This window comes from Eutrigla gurnardus (genome assembly GCF_963514095.1).
Source record: "Eutrigla gurnardus genome assembly, chromosome: 1".
NCBI lineage: Eukaryota > Metazoa > Chordata > Actinopteri > Perciformes > Triglidae > Eutrigla > Eutrigla gurnardus.
In genome coordinates this window covers 36,090,337-36,110,985 of record NC_139915.1, presented here as the reverse complement: position 1 = coordinate 36,110,985, position 20,649 = coordinate 36,090,337, and the positions used below count along the sequence as shown (strand labels likewise).

General features: G+C 41.3%; 1 protein-coding gene across 1 annotated transcript in view; it reads left to right on the top strand.

Annotated features, from left to right (window-relative positions):
• LOC311018579 (uncharacterized protein) overlaps positions 1-20,649 on the top strand; it is a 722,019-nt gene that overhangs the window by 190,263 nt on the left and 511,107 nt on the right. Inside the window, exons 18-19 of the mRNA XM_084017608.1 lie at positions 9,737-9,874; positions 10,751-10,873. Coding sequence (XP_083873734.1) covers positions 9,737-9,874; positions 10,751-10,873 — 261 coding nt within the window. The remainder of the gene's footprint in view (positions 1-9,736; positions 9,875-10,750; positions 10,874-20,649) is intronic.

The following is a 20,649-nucleotide window of genomic DNA, read 5'->3' as shown; positions in this document are numbered from 1 at the left end:
TTTAGATTAATACATTGATTACAAAAAACATGGGACAAGTTTACAGATTGGGTGCAACAAATGTGTAATTACTCTGCCTTGTCTTTTTATGTTCCTGGGGCTGGGGAATATGCTGGGGCTCCTGAGGCTGTGACTGGGGCTGAGGGTCCACGGGACAAAGATCAAGGATGATATATTCTGGCTGGTCTTCAGGGAGGTGATGGTCTTCAGGGTCTGGCTGGAGTTCAGGGAGGTGGTGGTCTTCAGGGTGGGGCTGGTCTTCAGGGAGGTGGTGGTCTTCAGGGTCTGGCTGGAGTTCAGGGAGGTGATGGTCTTCAGGGTGTGGCTGGTCTTCAGGGAGGTGGTGGTCTTCAGGGTGGGGCTGGTCTTCAGGGTCTGGCTGGAGTTCAGGGAGGTGGTGGTCTTCGGGGAGGTGGTGGTCTTCAAGGTGGGGCTGGTCTTCGGGGAGGTGGTCATCTTCCAGGTGGGGCTGGCCTTCGGGGAGGTGATGGTCTTCAGGGTCTGGCTGGAGTTCAGGGAGGTGGTGGTCTTCAGGGTCTGGCTGGAGTTCAGGGAGGTGGTGGTCTTCGGGGTGGGGCTCGCCTTCGGGGAGGTGGTCGTCTTCCAGGTGGGGCTGGCCTTCGAGGAGGTGATGGTCTTCGGGGTGGAGCTGGTCTTGTGGGAGCTGGGGCTGGGACTGGGACTGGGACTGGGGCTGATCTGTTGTGGAGAACAAAGTAAGCAAACATTTCAATTCTGTACATATCGTCAGAAGAATCTTCAGAAAACAATAATGAACTCTGCATGAAACTAATCTTAGCTTTTATTTTGAGTATAAACTCATAAGCCGTCTTCATGTTAATCAGGAAGTCGCTTAGTCGCTTATCATTTGGCAGATTGGTCACCACATCTGCACCCACTTGCCCTTGCTGTTCCTGTGGCTGGTGAACAGGATTGGCGTAGAGCCCAAGGCAGAACGTTTTTGAACCTGAAATTAAACAAGCACATTAGCAGTACACAATTAAACTACATTGCTACATAAATCTACTATCTAGAGACCCAATCTGGCAAAAAATAGTTTTGATCACTTTGATAATTAAATAGTGTTTTCCATTTGATTAGAGACATTCTGTGAAATTGATACACAGAACTATTCTTTCATGAGGATTTTTTAATTGCAACTGCCGGTGCTCAATTTCAGTTGAAAATAACTGATCAGATGTTGTGACAGTACTAAATATGGGTTCCACTCCACACTGGAGTGGGTTATTATATTACTGCGTACACAACTGACATAATCAACTTCCTTTACAAATCATTGTCTTTTTTCATCTTACACACATTACTTTGTACAACCAACATTCACATAGTGTAATGCGCTAGGTGATGGTGGTGTAGTGAATAGAGGTCTGGGTTTCTAAACACTGTGAGGCTAGTTTCTCATCGCAAGACTCCTACCCCAGTGTGGACTGAGGACAGTCTGGAACTGATCTGATCTTAACTCTTTAGCAGACTGAGTGTTACCAGTTTATGTGTGGGCTATGCAGTGGTTTACTAGTTGGCCTGTGTTGTTGGCCATTTACTCTGTGGAAATCTGGAGTAACTAAGAAAAACACTGACATAGTTGATGGTTCAAGTGAAAACATTAGGAAATCTTTTTGGTAGAGTATGTATATTTTAGAAACTGGTGTTGTGTACCAGGATATTGTTAAAATGACCCAGAAAGCCATTTAGAATACATGCTGCATTCATTTAGGACCTCTGCCACAGAAAAAAAAGTCCACAGCCTATAAGGCCAACTTAAATCATCAAAGTGTTAAAAATCCTGTATCTTAACCTCAACTTCTCTTAACTTCAAAAAAGCATGTATATTCCAGATATTTATTTCAAGTTTGTATTTAACAGATGAACTATTGTTTTCCTTCTGATCTATGCATCCACAGACGGGGTCCTTGCCCCATCACACACTATCAATGAAAAGTGACAGAAATCATGTTGGGGGGGACTGACTTTCTTGAGGGAGAGAGATTCTATTTTCTGGACTGATGGAAATGATCCCCTTAAGACGGACAGATGGATGTGCATGTTAAGGTAAATACTGTGCGTAGTTTACCTTAACATGCACACATTACCGCTCAATTCATGAAGTATGAGCAGTTTTACTTACAGCAATATTGGCGGAGGCCACCACCCGCGCTGCATTCCGCTGGTTTATGACTCCCTGCCCCCACTCACTTGTGTGCAGATCTTTGGATTTTTGCAGCTTCGGGTTTCTGCAAAGGCTTCTGAAACACCCGCTGCATGATCTACTGTTGGCCTGATTTGGCACTTTGCAGTGAGGGCAGGGTCTGAACTTTGGCTTTGTCATTCTGAAATGTACAACAGACAAACACACACAAAATATCAAACATTGATGCAAACACACGTCTGCTCAAAAAAGACATTCATGCACATTCAGGTGGGCAAGTCGGAGCAGTGGTTAGCATCCCCAACTGTCATCCAGGAGACCATGTCGCTTTGGAAAAAAGCCTATACTTCATACCTGCCACTTTTACCTTTACCTGACAAAAATCCCTCACAACTTGGACTCAATTTGTAGTGATTATATTGTAAATCCTGATTGCTCTGCATGATATATTGAAAACAAATCTACTTTTGACACCTGACTCAAATGGCTGTTTGTTGCCCAACTGTTTTGTCAAACTGAGTAGGTCTACAGCTTAAGGATGGGTAAATAGCATGTTGAATTTTCAAACTAACAGCCACCTTAATATCCTGGCAATAAGTCCCCTTAAGTTTTAGATAATAGCTTACTTTAACATCTACACCCAGCAAACAAGAGTAAACAAATGTCAAAGTTACAGTTACTTATTTGGCATGCTACTTTATCCTGAATATTGGCCTAGTTTACATTTTCAAGACAGCACTATGCTTCATTTAGCACTAATCTAACATTATCATTATGTTTGCTAGCTTAAAGCACACGTAGCTAGCTAAGAGGCTAACCTATATTGTGCAGCCTGTTGCACATTTCAACAAGGTATTACATATCTCTAACCCATGAAATTGATACAGTGCAGTCAGAACGACAACAACGGTGGTTTAAGATCAAATACAGGACATTTCCAACGTATTGTTTGCATGCATGCTGAAGTTACTTCATAGACAGTAAAGTTGTACATACGTAGCAGAGTCGAAAAACGCAATGATCGTCGGGATCGTTGTATGTGCGCACTGACGTGTCACGTCAATGGTCACGTGGCAAAATAAATCATAATAGAAATGATGCATTGTGCTCAATTTCCTCAGCTCACTCCACCTGCTCTCGAGCAAAATGAAATGATAGGAAATGAATATAGTCCATTTAAGGATATTTAATATTGGCCCTCTGCTTCTTAATCATGGAGAAATAACAACTTCAAATAAGTCCAACATTTAAACACTGTAACCAATGGATGATATTAAGCTTAAAGCATATCGTTTTACAGAGAAACAGCCGATATTTTGTGACCTGTTGTGACAAAAAATATGATTCAGTTAACAGTTACCATGGAAACGAACGTCTCTTTCTTCGTCTGTATCCGACGGTGAGGGATTTACATGCGGGTCATAGAATATGAATGGAAATGAAAATGTGTCATTTATTTGTTTGTTTGTTATCCAACTCCACTTACTCAGGAGCTAAATACTAATAAAACAAATACAGTCAAGCAACCCGCACGTTGGCTAATCCCCTTGCAGTATGTGACGAGTAGGGATGAGACTGTGTTGGCCAAAGTGATGCACCATGCACGATAAATGATTGCCTGAAGGAAAATATGTCTTCCTATTCATTTATTTGTTTGTTTATAATCCAACTCCATGGTCATATCCCCTTTGCGTCACTGTCGGACGCAGAGGGGACCCTCTGCGTCCGACAGTGACGCAAAGGGGATATGACCAATCGTCAGTATGTGACGAGTAGGGCTTATCACAGACAGAGGGAAATGACTTCATAAATTCATGCAGAGCTGCTTCAGTATGCTTTGACTCAAATACACGGTCCCACTGTATGTTCTGTACGTCTTCAATAAAGGCATTATCACAGAAATGTCTCTTCTATATCATTTTAGGTCCAACTTTGGGGACTTTCACTTTTCTTGCCATAGCAATCATGTTATGATCACTAAATCCAATTGGCACTGAAACGACCTTTGAGCATTTATCTCCTGAATTAGTAAAAAGATGATCTATGCAAGTTGAAGACAATACACCTGCATTGTTGATATTTATTCTGGTTGGTAGATTTATCATTTGAGCTAGGTTACATACGGTGGCGGTGTCATTAAGCTTTCTTTTCATAGGGCAGTTTTTTGAGAGCCAGTCTATATTTAAGTCTCCTAAGAAATACATTTCTCTGTCTGTGTCAGAAACATTCTGAAGCATTGCACAGACTTTTTCAAGATATGCTGCATCCGAGGAAGGTGGTCTACAGCAGCAGCAGATTAGTAATGGCTTTAGATGTGGCAAGTGAACCTGGATCCAGATTGATCTACATCTGTCAAGTCCAGATCTCCTCTTTGTTTTATTGGAATGTGGTCTTGTACATAAAAGGCTCCTCCTCCCCCGTATCTGTTTCTATCAAGTCTAATTATATTGTAACCTTGTATAAATACCTCAGTATTGTCAATTGAATCGTCCAAATGAGTTTCAGAAATCGCTACTATATGTAGATCATTTTCAACATTATTTTACTCAACTCAGTTACCTTGTTTTTCAGACTACAGATGTTTAAGTGGGCAACTTTGAGTCCTTTTTTGGGAAGTTTGATAGACATTTAAAGTTAGTAAGGATTTGCAGAATAGATGTCAACTCTAAAAAATAAAAATAAAACCCATAGTAAAAACACAAAAACATGTAGATCAGCAAACCACAAACTATGCAAATGTTTCCAAATCCTTTAAGCTCCTGACCATTAGCACTTGTGTCTGCTCAGGTGCACCATTTAGCTTTATGTAGACTTTGCAGTTGGACGACCATGTTGCTTGTATTTTTCCCTCTTTGCGTCGGTACCGAGCTCTTTTAGCGATGTCAGCATTGCTCTTCTGGTTGCCGTTGCTCGTCTGGTTGGGAATAGAATGTTTGATAGTAGTTTTCAAAGCGTTGTTTAACTTTCTCTGGACAAGTTTCTATTTCTTTTGTTGCAGAATTTCTTCTTTTATGTTTAGTTCTATCCGCTTGTTGTTTTCTTAACTTCTATGATAGAAGTTTCAGTGATTTCCCACCGACTTCATAGTATTGTTGCTTTGTGAAAAGGAGTTTTCTTTGGATTTCCTGAGTATTTATTTCATCTATTTCTTTTTTTCATTGTATAATCTTATGTTTGTTGTCATCTTGGGGAGACTTTGCATGTTGGTTCTGTCGTCTCTTCAAGTCCTCTTCTCATGTTCTAACTTTTTCTTCTCTAATTGTCTTCTCATATGAGGAGATGGCTATTATTTGACCCCTGATCACCGCTTTTAGTGCATCCCAGAGAATAGCTGGAGTCACTTCTTCATCATCATTATTTTCCAAATCCATTTTAATTTCACTTTTCAAGGTATATTTAATAACTTGGTTATTGAGAATGTTTGAGTTCAGTCTCCAGAGAGTGGACTTCCTCTTCCTGTTCAACTGGACTGACATAGAAATGGGACCATGGTCTGAAATAGTACTGGCTCCTGTTTCACAATCATCCACTCAACTTGTTTTCCCACATTGATTTTCTGCAGAAGACATGAACACACATTCTTTGCCGTTCCTTCTTTCTCTGTACCTCTGTTCCCTCACCATACAAGGCGGCAGTGTGTTACCCCAAAATACATCAAACACATAAACACATCATTTTAATATCACAGGATGTGACAGAGCTATTTAAATGGGCAGGAAAACATTTCAACGTAACAACAAATCTCCTCAAAACCATGACAAGATATACAGGAGGGAGAACAGCGACCTCTGCTGGGCAAATTAAAACAGTACGTGGATGGGAGAAAACGAAAAGGAAACTTCTCACCTGTAGCACAAGTAGGCTACAGGTCCCCGCCCCATGGAACAGGTAGTAGCTGTTTGTGTGGTTAGACTGCAGCGTTTCTCTCCGCCTCCTGTTGATCACATCTACTTCCCCAACGAGGCGCGGCTCATCTGGAACCAGCCTCATATATTCATGTGAAGACTGAAGCCCTTGCTGTCTGTGATCACCTGTCGACGGCGGCCTGAGGTAAGCTGACGACAGCCGATGGGAACTTGTGATGACTGATATGTGGGCTGCTTGTAGCTCCGTGATGCGGATCACGTTGGTGCTGGTTTACCGGAGACCTGTTCTTGTGTAACGCTGGCTGGATGTGTGGAGTAGAAGTACGCATACTTGTGTTCAAAAATACTCTGGTGAAAGTAGAAGTACTGGTTCTACTTCTTTACTCAAGTCCAGGGCTGGACTGGGGAAATTTTTCAGGCCGGGCATTTTTAACCAAGAGCAGGCCACCACCAGGTATTGACGGGGGGAAATGTAAGCGCGCTGTGTGACAGCGTGGGTTTTTTCCCCAACTGCTTTTGACATGCGTACCCCTTAAGCCTTTTTGTCACACCATGAGTACCCCTTCACTCATGCAATGACTATGCTGCACACATTCGTTAATTTATCCACATACCCCCTGCAGTTTGCTTGCGCACCTCAGGTGGTATATGTACCATATACCCCTTGTTGGGAATCACTGCCTTAAACGATCAATGTGCACTAGGAGACACAAACATTTTAACACTATGAGAAGCATTATGAAAAGTTCTCCCAAAATACTGTTAGGCTTATCAAAAGTATGATCTATTGACCGTAGGTCACATTACTTTTTAGACATGTCATTTCTTTCAACCTTGTTACTTAAATTTAAGTAAAGGAATTATATTAAAAAATATTAATTAATTCATTTTAGTTAATATAATTATAATAAATGTAATACTGTAGGCTAAACTATGAATAATATATCATTACTTGTGTGATACAATGCATTATTAAAGCAAGAAATGACTGGATGACTGTACCAATGACTGGATGCAAAGGCTGACCTAAAATTGCAATACACAAAAAGGCCACAAGATGTTTATCTCACTACAAGCTACAAGTAACAGCAAGGATTTCTCTTATTACCAATTTGTGTTGCTAATCAACTGTCAATACAAAATAAAATGTTAGGTGTGTGAAATTATGCCAGGACTTGGAAAGAATAGGATTTTCATCCATTTAATTTTGAATATAAAATAAAAAGTGATGACACACATAACAATTGAAGTTAAACACTTATATTTACAATGAGTCAATAATTACTTAACTGTACAAAATAAAATAAATTGCTTAACTTAACAAATCACTTAACTGTACAAAATAAATAGAAAAAATAAAGTAAATAAATACACAATTATACTGTATATTAAGAATATGAATATCAATAAAACAAACATTAAAACGAAAAGGAATGGGTAACTTACATGCAGCATGCAAACCAATGAGAGCTTTCAAATGGACCAGAACACACACACACACACACACACACACACACACACACACACACACACACACACACACACACACACACACACACACACACACACACACACACACACACAATCCAACAAGTGGGAGAGATGCTGATGCTATCCCATCTGCCTCTTCTCAGCAGCAACACCCAGCACTCCTTAAGCATGGGAACCTTAAAAAAGATGAAAAGACAAAAGAAAGATAGAAATGTGAGAAAAATAACACAGGTGATCATAGTAGTGCATTTCAACTCTACAAAAACGTTCTAAGACTGTGACACAGTAAATGCGTATTCAGATCTAATGTTTTAATTCTAAATGACAGTGATTCTAATATAGTCACACAAACAGAATGAAGAATAAAGAAGCAACCCCGCGGTGGCACAACAGTCACACAAATACAACGAATAAAGAATAAATAAACAACCTGGCTGCGGCAGCGTTGTAGCTAGCCATGCACACCATTTATCCTAGCCTAGCCTACATTGCTAGGCTAGGTAACATGACTGGCAGTGAGCAGCACCAAAATAATATCCGACGGTCCGACATTAATTCATATCTGAGTGACAAGGTTAGACAGCACTTAACTTCGACAGAAGATCAATATTTCTTTCTCACACATAGATGTCTGATTTATAAACATTTTGCTGTTCATCAATTAATAGCTGAAGTTAACCTTGACTTACCGTCATGGCCGCCTCGTCCACCTGCTGTGGAGCATCTTCTCCTCCACTACCTGTTGATGCTGCTGCTGCAGATGTGGAGGCTCCATGTCCACGAGCAGCAAACATATCAGCTATTTTTAGGCATTTCGTAGCATCTGCCTGAAGGGCTGCTTTTTTCTGGTCCCTGGCTCTTTCAGTGCCACGCTTTCTTTTCTTCCCACTAGGGTCCATATTGCCCGTTTTCGATCTGCCTGCTAGCAGTGGCTAACCAACCAAGTCACCAACGGAGGCTGAGATGGAGGGGTAGGCGTAATTGGCCTGCCCCTCACCTCATTGGCCCAGGCTTCAATCAATCATGATAAAGGGCAGATCTGCCAGTTTAACTTGCATTAACTTGAATTGACGTTAATGTGGCCTGCTACGTTAGACGCGAGTTTGGCATGAATAAAAAAATAAATAAAAGGCTTCAGGCCACCGGGCATATGCCCGCCATGCCCTATGCCCAGTCCAGCGGTGCTCAAGTCAAAGTGTAAAAGTACTGGCTCTGACATCAGGAAGTAAAAAGTATCACTATGAAGGACAATTCTACTGGCTGTTTGTTGACAAGACCAACTGAAACTCTCGTCAAATTAATGAGAAAATAAATAATCGTTGATTCCCCTCAAATGTATTAAAACTAAAGTAACAAGCCTGTTTTGAAAATGTGATGAGTAGAAAGTACAAATATGAGTTGTTAAATGTTAAATGTGATTTAGGAAGGAAGACGAGCTCTTCTTGTCCTGGTTCTTGTTTGCTTGTTTACTCCGTCGGCTGCATAGCTGTGAAGTTATCCAGTTCACCAGCCGTTTGTGCTTTTGACTCACATCTAGAAAACTGGGCTCATGTGGGACACGCCTGATCTCCAGTCCCTTTATTTCCTGTTCCAACTAAATCTAGTCATCAGGACGTTACTAGGTTTAGACTGAAATGACGCGGCTTCAAGGGGGCGGGGTCACAGAAAAGGGGCAGGGCTAATGTCAATCAGAAGCTGTCAGTGACGTATAGGATTCTGACTAAATGAATGTTGAGGATATAAATCAGTCATAAATAATCATCAAATCATGTTTGTGATTCATTCAAGCAACAAAATATGCATCGAGTTGTTGGAATGTGTTTTGGTTTGTTGGTCTCTAGTCGTCCCACTTTCTCAAATCTGATGCTAATGTGGGACAGCATGCTTTGGGTCATCTGGGACAGTCATGGAAGCTCTCTAAACGGGGAAAGGTGCATTCAGGGACTTCCTGAATCAAACCAGGAAGGAGAAACTACCTGCAGATGTCAGACAGGGCTTCATGGCAAATACAGTCGGTCCCGGTCTAAACACTGATTGTCTAGATAACTAGCACATACTCAGCTAGCTCTATAGCTAGCAACATTAGCCTGCCAACTAGCCCAGTTAACTCCTTGGTCTCATGCTGGTAGACAATGTTCTGTTCTCTCGCTCTCTCTATCGGATTCATGAAGCTTAACTAGTGAGAATCTGACATCTAAATGTATTGTATCAGGATGCAGGAGCAGAGACCAGACTCCCCTGGACCTGGACCTGGACCTGGACCTGGACCGAGCTGTGTGTCCATGAAGAGTGACTGGTCCATGGGTCACCCTCCTATTACATTCAAAGCTGAACAAGCTGCTTATGGAAGGTAAGAACTGAACCTGAACTCTCCTTAGAGGATGAATCAGGTCTAGACCAGCCCCCTTAAACAGTAACTCAGAGTCCACTAGCCCTGAATCCTGCAACCCGTCAGGTCTTCTGAGCCACGATGATGTGAGAGAGTGACAGTGTCGTGTTTCACTGAAACTCTCACAGAAAGGACCAATTAAATGGTTTTTAACTGGGATTAAACTACAAAATAATAAATATACAATCAAACCTTAAAGAGACAGTGAGGAGAAAACCTTCTGAAAGAAAAGACTCATAGATGCCGAGAAACCTTAAGAGTTAGAGAGAAGCTAACTTGGCTAACATGAAGGCTAATGACAAAGAAGAGTAGTGGGGAGGCTAAGCTAAGCTAAGCTAAGAACAAAAAGACTCCAAACCAACAGACACCAAACTCGAGCACCGTCTTCCTCTCACTCAAGGGAGGTTGTAGAGTAGTAAAGTAAGACACTTTATATCCAGCAAACTCTTATTTTAGGTGTTAAGGTAACTGATAATGCCCGAGGACGTGTCTATTATCAGGAGGTAATGGACTACGTGGAGGCCAGAACCGTCCGATGCCCAGTGGAGAGTTAGCAACCAAAATGTAAAGTTTTTAAGAGTCATAACTCCGTTTTCCCATCATTGTCACCCCATACAGTTCTAATGCAACGGAAACGTTGTCCACTGCTCCTAGTGTGAGTGTAGCACTAAGACGAGTGTTCACATGTCCACGTGGTCTCATGTGACCCAGATCCATTCAAAGTATTGATCCTGACACTAGCATCAACTCTCAGAACATGACTCATCAATATCATCAAAGCAAACTGATTAATGAAGCTTAACTAGTGAGAATCTTAAAGTGTATTTATTGTATCAGGATGCAGCAAGAGAGACCAGACTCACCTGGACCTGGACCTGGACCCAGCTGTGTGTCCATAAAGAGTGACCGGTCTATGGGTACCCCTATTCATTTTAAAACAGAACAAGCTGCTGATGGAAGGTAAGAACTGAACCTGAACTCTCCTTAGCAGATGAATCAGGTCTAGACCAGCCCCCTTAAACAGTCACTCAGAGTCCACCAGCCCTGAATCCTGCAACCCGTCAGGTCTTCTGAGCCACGATGATGTGAGAGAGTGACAGTGTCGTGTTTCACTGAAACTCTCACAGAAAGGACCAATTAAATGGTTTTTAACTGGGATTAAACTACAAAATAATAAATATACAATCAAACCTTAAAGAGACAGTGAGGAGAAAACCTTCTGAAAGAAAAGACTCATAGACGCACCAGCACCCCATGTTAAGTGGGGTATGAATGAAGGTATGCCTACATAAAATACACTTTTTAACACATTTAGGACTAACACAATCATGTCACAACACAAACAACCAAAGAGAGGCCTAAGTATTGCACATATTAACATAAACAGTCTTAGGAACAAAATAAATGAAGTCACTGAAATGTTATTTGAACATAAATTGCACATTCTTGCCATCTCGGAAACTCACCTGGACTCTTCCTTTGAAGATACGGAGCTAGAGATTAAAGGTTACAACATTTACAGAAATGATAGAAATAAATATGGTGGGGGAGTAGCTTTTTATGTTCGGGATCACGTGCCTGTGAAAATATGTACTGATATGATGCAATATAACATTGAAATATTATGGTTACAAGCATATCTACCTCATCGAAAGCCTATACTGTTAGGATGCTGCTACAGACCACCCAGCGCTAAGAGTGAATATCTTGATACAATCTGTGATATGTTAGATAATAATGCTGTTGTGGGTCAGGATATTTACTTCATGGGAGATTTTAACATTGACTGGTTTGCTAATAACTGCCCTTTGAAGAACAAGATGCAAACTGCAACAAATACATGTGGACTTATTCAAGTTATAAATAAACCTACGAGAATATGTGTAAAGCAGGATGGCACTAAAACATCAACGTGCATAGACCATATTTTTACAAATTGTCCAGACCTGTGTAATAATATATTGTCTGTGCCCATCGGCAGCAGTGATCACAACCTGGTCATAGTTGGAAGAAACATTAAAGTAAGTAATCCTGGACCCAAAATGATTTTTAAAAGGTCATATAAACGGTTCAATCAAGATGTATTTGTTAATGATGTGAAAGAAATCTGTTGGTCTGAAGTCTTAGCAGCCAATAATCCTGAAATTGCTCTATTGAAGTTTAACAATTTATTTTTGCCTCTAGTGGAGAAACATGCACCACTACAGAAGTCTACTGTCAGGAATGCCAAAACACCCTGGTTAGATAATGAAATTAAAGATGCCATGAGAATGAGAGATCAAATGAAAAAAACTGCAAGTATAACAGGAAATATATGTGACTGGGACCTCTATAAGAAAATGAGAAACTCTGTTACCAAACTTAACAGGAAAAAAAAGAAAATTTACTTTGAAAAACGAGTTAACGAGGTAGGAAATGATAGTATAAAACTATGGAACATTTTAAATGATCTGACAGGGAGAAAAAACAAAACGAATCCATCCTTTATGGAGGCAAATGGCAAGTTCATCACCAAGCCCAATGAAATTGCAAACTATTTAAATGATTATTTTATTAGCAAACTAGAAAAAATAAGAGGAAACATGTCTAATCTAAGTAATGATATATCTCACCTATTAATAAGAAATAAAATCATGCATGGAAAAAACCCCAAGTTTAAACTGGAGAATATAAGCACTAACAAGGTAAAGGATTTCCTAAAAAATTGCAAAGACAAACCATCGGGTGTTGATGGCCTTGACAGCAGGCTTCTCAAAATAGCTGTTGATCAGATAGCTCCTGCATTAACCCATATAATCAATTTAAGTTTTATGTGTGGTACATGTCCACAAGCATGGAAGCAGGCGAAAATAATCTCACTGCCAAAAAACAAGAGAATGCCCTTTTCCAGCTCAAATAGCCGTCCTATAAGTTTATTACCAGTATTAGGAAAAATAATGGAAACGATTGTATTTGAACAAATTAATAATTATTTATCTGCGAATAACATTATCTGTAACTCTCAACATGCTTACAGAAGGGCTCACTCCACGGCAACGGCGCTGACTAGCATGTCTGATGATTGGCTTAGAGCAATTGATAACAAAAATATGGTTGGTGTTGTATTTCTGGATTTCTCAGCTGCTTTTGATGTAATTGATCATCACTTACTACTAACAAAACTGTCCTGCTATGGCTTTGAGCAATCTGCACTTAATTGGTTTTATAGCTATCTATCAAACAGGACACAAACAGTATTTCTTAACGGCAGCTACTCAGAAACCAAAACCACGACATGTGGAGTACCTCAAGGGAGCTGCCTTGGTCCTTTATTATTCAGTAATTTCACAAATGATTTACCGTATGTATTAGAGAAAGCTAACACAGTTATGTATGCGGATGACGCAACCATATATACATCAGCATCTACTAATAATGTATTAGAAACTATTATGAATAAGGAACTAGAAAGTGTGGCTGAATGGGTTAAAGAAAACAAGCTGGTCCTGAACATATCTAAAACTAAGTGCATGATTGTAGGCTCAAATCATAATATTGATAGAAATCCTGTATTAAATATTAAAATCAAAGATATCACTATAGACCAGGTACATGAGACCAAATTGCTGGGAGTGACAGTTGACAACAAATTATCATGGAAAAAACACATTAATAATATGATTGCAAAGATGGGTAGAGGTATATCAATTCTAAGAAGACATGCAACTTTTATAGATATAAACATCTTGAAAACAGCAATCCAATCGATAATATTATCACATCTCGACTATTGCCCAGCAGTTTGGTCAAATGCCACTGGAGACATGTTAAATAAACTACAATGTATACAGAATAGAGCTGCCCGCACAATACTGAAGTTTGACTACAGGACAAGGATCATTTCTATGCACAAGAAACTTAACTGGTTACTGGTCAAAGACAGACTATTGTACTCACTGTTTGTGGTTATTAGAAATATATCTGTCCTAAAAACACCTGTTATCTTGTTTAAAAACCTCGCTTTTAGTGCAGAGAGTCATAAATATATCACCAGACATGCAGCTGTAGGAAACTTTACATTACCTAAAGCAAGATCTAACGCCATCAAGCATACGGTTTTGTATAGAGGTATGAAAGAATGGAATTCACTGCCGAAAAATATCAAACTCACCACGAACACAAAGAAATTCAAAATATGAATAAAACAGCGTTTATCAAAGTAAGACAACATGGTATATTTATATGAGTATATTTCGATGGATATATGATATGTGTTATTATAATGTATATTCTGTAGAATGAATGTATATACAAGTATGATGTGTGATGTGTAATGATGTATACATATATGATATGTAGAAATGTGGGTAATAGGATTAGTATGTGAACAATTAATATAACGAAGAATGAATGAAGCACAGTTAAGAAATGTAAACACTTATTCTGTTTTTGTTTTGTTAGGTTAAGCATATCGCTCACTTGTTTTTTTGTTTTAAATTTTTATAATGTTTATGTTTTGTGTTTTCAACTGTATATTTGATACTGTTGGACCCCAGGAAGAATAGCTGTGGCTTTGCTGCAGCTAATGGGGATCTTAATAAACAAACAAACAAACGCCGAGAAATCTTAAGAGTTAGAGAGAAGCTAACTTGGCTAACACGAAGGCTAATGACAAATAAGAGTAGTGGGGAGGCTAAGCTAAGCTAAGCTAAGCTAAGAACAAAAAGACTCCAAACCAACAGACACCAAACTCGAGCACCGTCTTCCTCTCACTCAAGGGAGGTTGTAGAGTAGTAAAGTAAGACACTTTATATCCAGCAAACTCTTATTTTAGGTGTTAAGGTAACTGATAATGCCCGAGGACGTGTCTATTATCAGGAGGTACACCATCTGGACCAAGACCTGAATGAGGTTTCCTGCAGGTTTGAGAAGCCAGCGGTTAGCTACTAAGATGACTTTAACACGTAGCTGTAAAGTTGACCTTGAATTATGAAGCTAACTTTGTTAGCAGCTTCACACCAGAATCCACATGGATCCAGATCCAGTAAGGTTGCTGCTCAGGGTGCCGCTCTGCCGCTTGTGTTCATCAGAACCCGAGGCTTCAAAACCGTAGTCCACAAACCAACGGGTGACGTCGCCATGACAACGTCCACTTGTGATCTCCAGTCTGTGCTTTAGTGACTCTTTGAACTTGGTTTTCTCCACAGAGTTCAGCAGATCTCAGAGGTTCCGTTTACCCGGCAGCATCAAACACACCTGGACTCCACATTTATGGTGAGTACATGTACAAGCTCACCTTTCACTATTAACCACATCCACTACAGATTCAATGCTGAACTGGTTCTAGTGGTCTCCATGCTGCTCAGACCCACACATGAATCCCATGTTGGGTTCTTTAGAGTTCATGTTCAGTTTATCCTTCTGTTCCAGCTGCTGGAGGAGAACATCTGCACTTTTGTGAAGAACGAGCTGAAGAAGATCCAGAAGGTCCTGAGTCCAGATTACCCAGAATGCTTGGAGAGTGAGGACGAGGAGTTGTTGGACGGTGAGGATGAAGAGCAGAGGAGGAGCAGAGAGGCGTTTCAGAAGATCACAGTGGACTTCCTGAGGAGAATGAAGCAGGAGGAGCTGGCTGCCTGTGTGCTGATGGGTAAGAGGATTTTAACAGATTTAACATGGTGGAAAGAAGAGAAGGATTCAATATGAAGAACTTCATATTTCCAAACTCTTAATAGGCTGCACACAACTTCAATGTTTGTTAATGTTCGGATGTCAGAATCGATATTCCAACACTCAAGTTCTACAGAGTTCAGACAGGATCACGACCGTTTCAGAGAAACAGGTGTTTCACTTCACCCAGTGACCGTGTTAACTGGTGACTTTCAGCTCGTAGGAACTAAATGGTTGGTCGATAAAAACACAGATGTATTTAAAACGGGCTTCTACGAGGACACCTCCATGTTCTGTTGGTGTTGTTAATGGTGGCGTCTCAGCGTGGAGGATTACGGTATACCAGGATATTTAGAAAACCCAACGGTACAATTTTCAACACGTCATCAACACCGTCTTCTTTTAGACAGACGGTTCCGCCGTAATGGCGGGAAGGCGAGTCACAATATGCCGGAACCGTTTAGACAGAACTTTGTTTGTGGCGTAACGGTGTGTGTGTTTAGATAGAACCCCCGCGTTACAGAACAAGTGAGACGTCCCACTGCACAGCCGGCGTCTCGTCTATGGACTTGTCAGCCGTGTGACGTATTCAATGAGCGTGGGAAATCTGTAGTGATGGTGAGATGAAGCCTCAGGAGCAGAGGTGGGTAGAGTAGCCAAAAATTGTACTCAAGTAAGAGTACTGTTACTTTAGAATAATATGACTCAAGTAAAAGTAAAAAGTATTGTCACCCTGTGTTACTTGAGTAAGAGTAAAAAGTAATGGGTGAAAAAACTACTCAAGTACAGAGTAACTGCCGAGTAACCTCCTCCTTAATCAGGTCAAATAATGTCAAATAATGCACGGAGAATTCCCTTAGACAACTGAAACAGTTTATAATAAACAATAATAAATAAATAACTCCACTTGTTTCGGGAGACACAAATGGCAACGCATAATGTAGCTGTTTTTTTGTTGTTGCGAAAACAAGTGTGAACATTTCTTTTATGTGGGGCCAGGGGTGTTGTGCCTCCTCCTCTTCGGCTTCTTCGGAATTGCATGCCGTCTCCATCGTTTTGTTTCTGCGCTCTTTTCCGCCTGTTTGCCGCGGGGAATGTGTGTGCGGTCATGTGATGGCTTAGGCTTTGCCTGATTGGTGAAACGGAGTTAGACGTCGCTAGTGGCTACATTTGATTGGTGAGATGCAGTCATGTGATAGTCACAGAGCCTCTGGGAAGTCCCGACCTTAAATCATTGCTCTGGTCCCCACATAAACAAAACAGACCATGCAGCAGACGGATCGATTAAAAAAAAAAGTAGCGAGCAGAATCAGCCCAATGTAACGGAGTAAAAGTACCGCTCCTTCTTCACAAATTTACTTAAGTAAAAGTAAAAAGTATGCTGCTTTGAAACTACTCATAGAAGTACAATTTTTCCAAAAAGTTACTCAAGTAAATGTAATGGAGTAAATGTAGCGCGTTACTACCCACCTCTGCTCAGGAGGCATCGAACCACTTGAGCCAATTGGTTCGAGAAAGGGTTAATTTTTTGAAGCTTCATGTGCACACGACACCACCTACTGGCCAAGTGTATAATCACAGGCAGCTGTATCTGAACCACATAATGTGTGATGCATTGAATTTTTGTGTCTGTTATGTCTGTTGGGAATGACTATGAATTACAAAAAATGCAATAATTTCTGTACATAAATTATCACATATGTGTACAATACATTTTTTTTTATGTATTCTGTGTGTAAATTTTCCCCAAATGGTAATATCATCACTAATATCATCTCCTAAATCTCTCTCTCTCCCTAAACTCTCCAAACTATCTCCAAACTATATAAATGCTATCCAAACTCTAGTATCCAAACTCTAGTATCCAAACTCTAGTATCCAAACTCTAGTATCCAAACTCCCCAAACTATCCAAACTCTAGTATCCAAACTCTAGTATCCAAACTCTCAACTGACTGCAACTCTCCTTCAAAAACCCACATTTTGAATGGAACCTAGGGGTCTATATAGCTGTAAAACCTTGCAGCAAAATCTGATCCACTTCCCGAAGCAATCACGTGGCAGCCGAGCAGCGAGGCTTCTGACGTCATACATTTTGGCTCCTCCCCTAAATGAAGCAAGCCTTGATACACGCTTCGTGGAAACGCCCCCTTCATTACTCGACACACGCTTTGAAGCCTCGGCACATCTCCTAACATCACTAGAAATCTGATTAGCTCGCTGCATCAAAACAACTAAGAAAGGTGAACTTTTACTCGTCTCGCATGTTTACACGACTCTTCAACCGCAAGCGAAGTTGCTGCATCATAAACATGTCGATACGTTTAACGGCGGCCTCGTACGAGCTGCGTTTTATCTGCTACGGATCTACGCTCTACGTCTTTTCCGCCTCGGGTGCTCGGAGCGTTTAGATAGAACGCCGTATCGCCTCGTCTCGCCTCTGATGGCTCTGTGACGACCTCCATTGGGTCTCAGAGGAGTAATATTCTGTTCCGCCTTTCCACCTCGGCGAGGGTTTAGACTGACGACGGGGCAGAATAACGGCGGAATACCAAAAGGTATTCCGCAGGCCGCAGGCCGTCTAAAAGGGGGGCTTATGATGCTGTATTGTGATGTGTTGTAGTGACCAGCAGACGCCACCAGGGGTCAGTGTCTCTATAGTGGAACAGGAAGCTGAGCTCAGAAAGATGGAGACTCTGTGGCTGCGGTGGAAAAGTCTTCCTAACGGAATAAAGGACCTGAAGGATCTGAGTGTCAGCCATGACAAGAGCTGGTGCAAACTCTGAATGTTAAAGTCCCAGTCGGCAACATGTGTTTGATCATATTCCCTGAAGCCGACACTACGCTCCGATAGAACAGAAAATCATCCGGTTTTAGAAAAAAAGCATGCCTCTACGTGCACATAGAGCCTGTTGTTTGTTTTGCAAAGATCGACAGAGCCCGGATCATCCTGTCCAATCAGCACGCAGGGCTGTGTTCGACTTCGTACACACAGGGCCCCCCCCCCCCCCGGGTCGTACCACTATCACAGGGGGGAGGCGGAGGGAAGTAGCAACAAGCTTCCAATTCCTCGGTTAAAAACAGAAACGGGGAGGTCCAAAACAACCAAGGAGAAGAAAACACCGGTGGAAATGAAGAAAAAAAAAAAGATGGCGACGGTGCCCGTGATAAAACCAGAGTCAACATCGGACCCACGTTTCAAAGGTGGCGTGATCTAAGGGATTTCAAAGGGCAGGAAGTCGAGGGGGAGGAGCTCGGTGATCGTGGGGGAGGAGCTCGGTGGTCGTGGGGGAGGAGCTCGGTGGTCGAGGGCGAGGAGCTCGGTGGTCGTGGGGGAGGAGCTCGGTGGTCGTGAGGGAGGAGCTCGGTGATCGTGGGGGAGGAGCTCGGTGATCGTGGGGGAGGAGCTCGGTGGTCGTGAGGGAGGAGCTCGGTGATCGTGGGGGAGGAGCTCGGTGGTCGTGGGGGAGGAGCTCGGTGGTCGAGGGCGAGGAGCTTGGTGGTCGTGGGGGAGGAGCTCGGTGGTCGTGGGGGAGGAGCCTGAGAGTTGTAAACATTAGAGTGCCCTCGATCTGCCAGACTTGCCGACTGGGACTTTAAAAAAAGGTGCTTCAATTCTTCCTTTCATGTCTCCTTTAGGAAACACCTTCCATTACCAAAGGCCTAGACAATGCCGACCCACAATTCCTTGCAACAGCAACATTTACATTTTTAGTGACGCACAACTCAGAAAACATGATATGCCGATCTTGCATATTTAACACTTACTTTCATGCAGACATATACTAATTAACATAACATAACAATTTAAAATGTAAACTTTGTGTAGGTGAATATATAGTTTTCTGACAGAACGGCCTCAGGTAGTAAAGGGCATGTATTCAAATACATCCGTGCTGAACACAGGTGCTCCACAAGGATGCTGTCTCAGCCCTTTGCTTTATAGTTTGTATACATATGACTGTGTAGAAAAACATCCCACTAATCATATGGTCAAGTTTGCAGATGATACTATAGTGATTGGGCTAATCAAAGACAATAATGAGGCTGCGTGTAGGGATGAAGTGGGGAATCTGGCAAAAAACAACTTGTCCCTTAATGTGGGAAAAACAAAGGAGCTTATCATTGATTTTAGAGGTAAGGCAACTCCTAAAGCCCCACTACATATTAATAGCTCCCCTGTGGAGATCGAGCACAGCTTCAAGTCTTTGGGCATCCATGTTGCTGACTCTCTCACCTGCAGGTCCCGAAAGTGAGAACTGAACTGGGCAAAAAGGCTTTTAAATTTTCTGCCCCGTCTACCTGGAACAATGTGCAGAAGGATATGAATCTGACACATCTTGTAACTCTGGGGGAATTCAAGTCAATTATAATAGACAAAGAATTGAGCTCAATCGGATCGTGTGATTGCATTGTTTAATCATTTTTTCCTGAAATGTGTGATTGTAATTTATATATGTCTTGTGTGTTGTGCAACTGATCTGCTTGTGTGCTGCCGTCTTGGCCAGGTCACTCTTGGAAAAGAGGTTTTAAATCTCAATGAGTTTTTTTTTTTTTTTTTTTACCTGGTTAAATAAAGGATATATATATATATCCTTTAGGGTTGCACATCTCTTTGTGATAAACGGTTCGATATGCATCTAGATACACAGGTTACGATTCGATTCAAAAACGATATCCTTTAATTACAGACCGATTCGATTCGAATCGATTCCATACAGTGTAAGAACGATACGATTCGATTCTACGGTTAATATTTGTTGTAGATATTTTATAAAATAAAGAAGCCGATTCTATGAAAGTGACAATACAATAGTTTCTTTTCAAATATGTAAAATACCACATATCCCCAAACATTGTGGCTGTATGGCACTGGCAAAAAAAAACAAAAAAAAAACAGAACAACAAAATCACATGTCAATGTATTTATTTTTAGACATGGACCAAAAAAAACTCTGTCTGAATCGTTGGCTGGCGGTCACAGGACAGTGTCGTGGACGCTACCTGTGCTGCGGCCGCCTCTTGTGGCGCAAGTTGAGACACAAGCGATTGACATTCAAAGCCTTCTGTCTCTCACGTGCGGTCGCG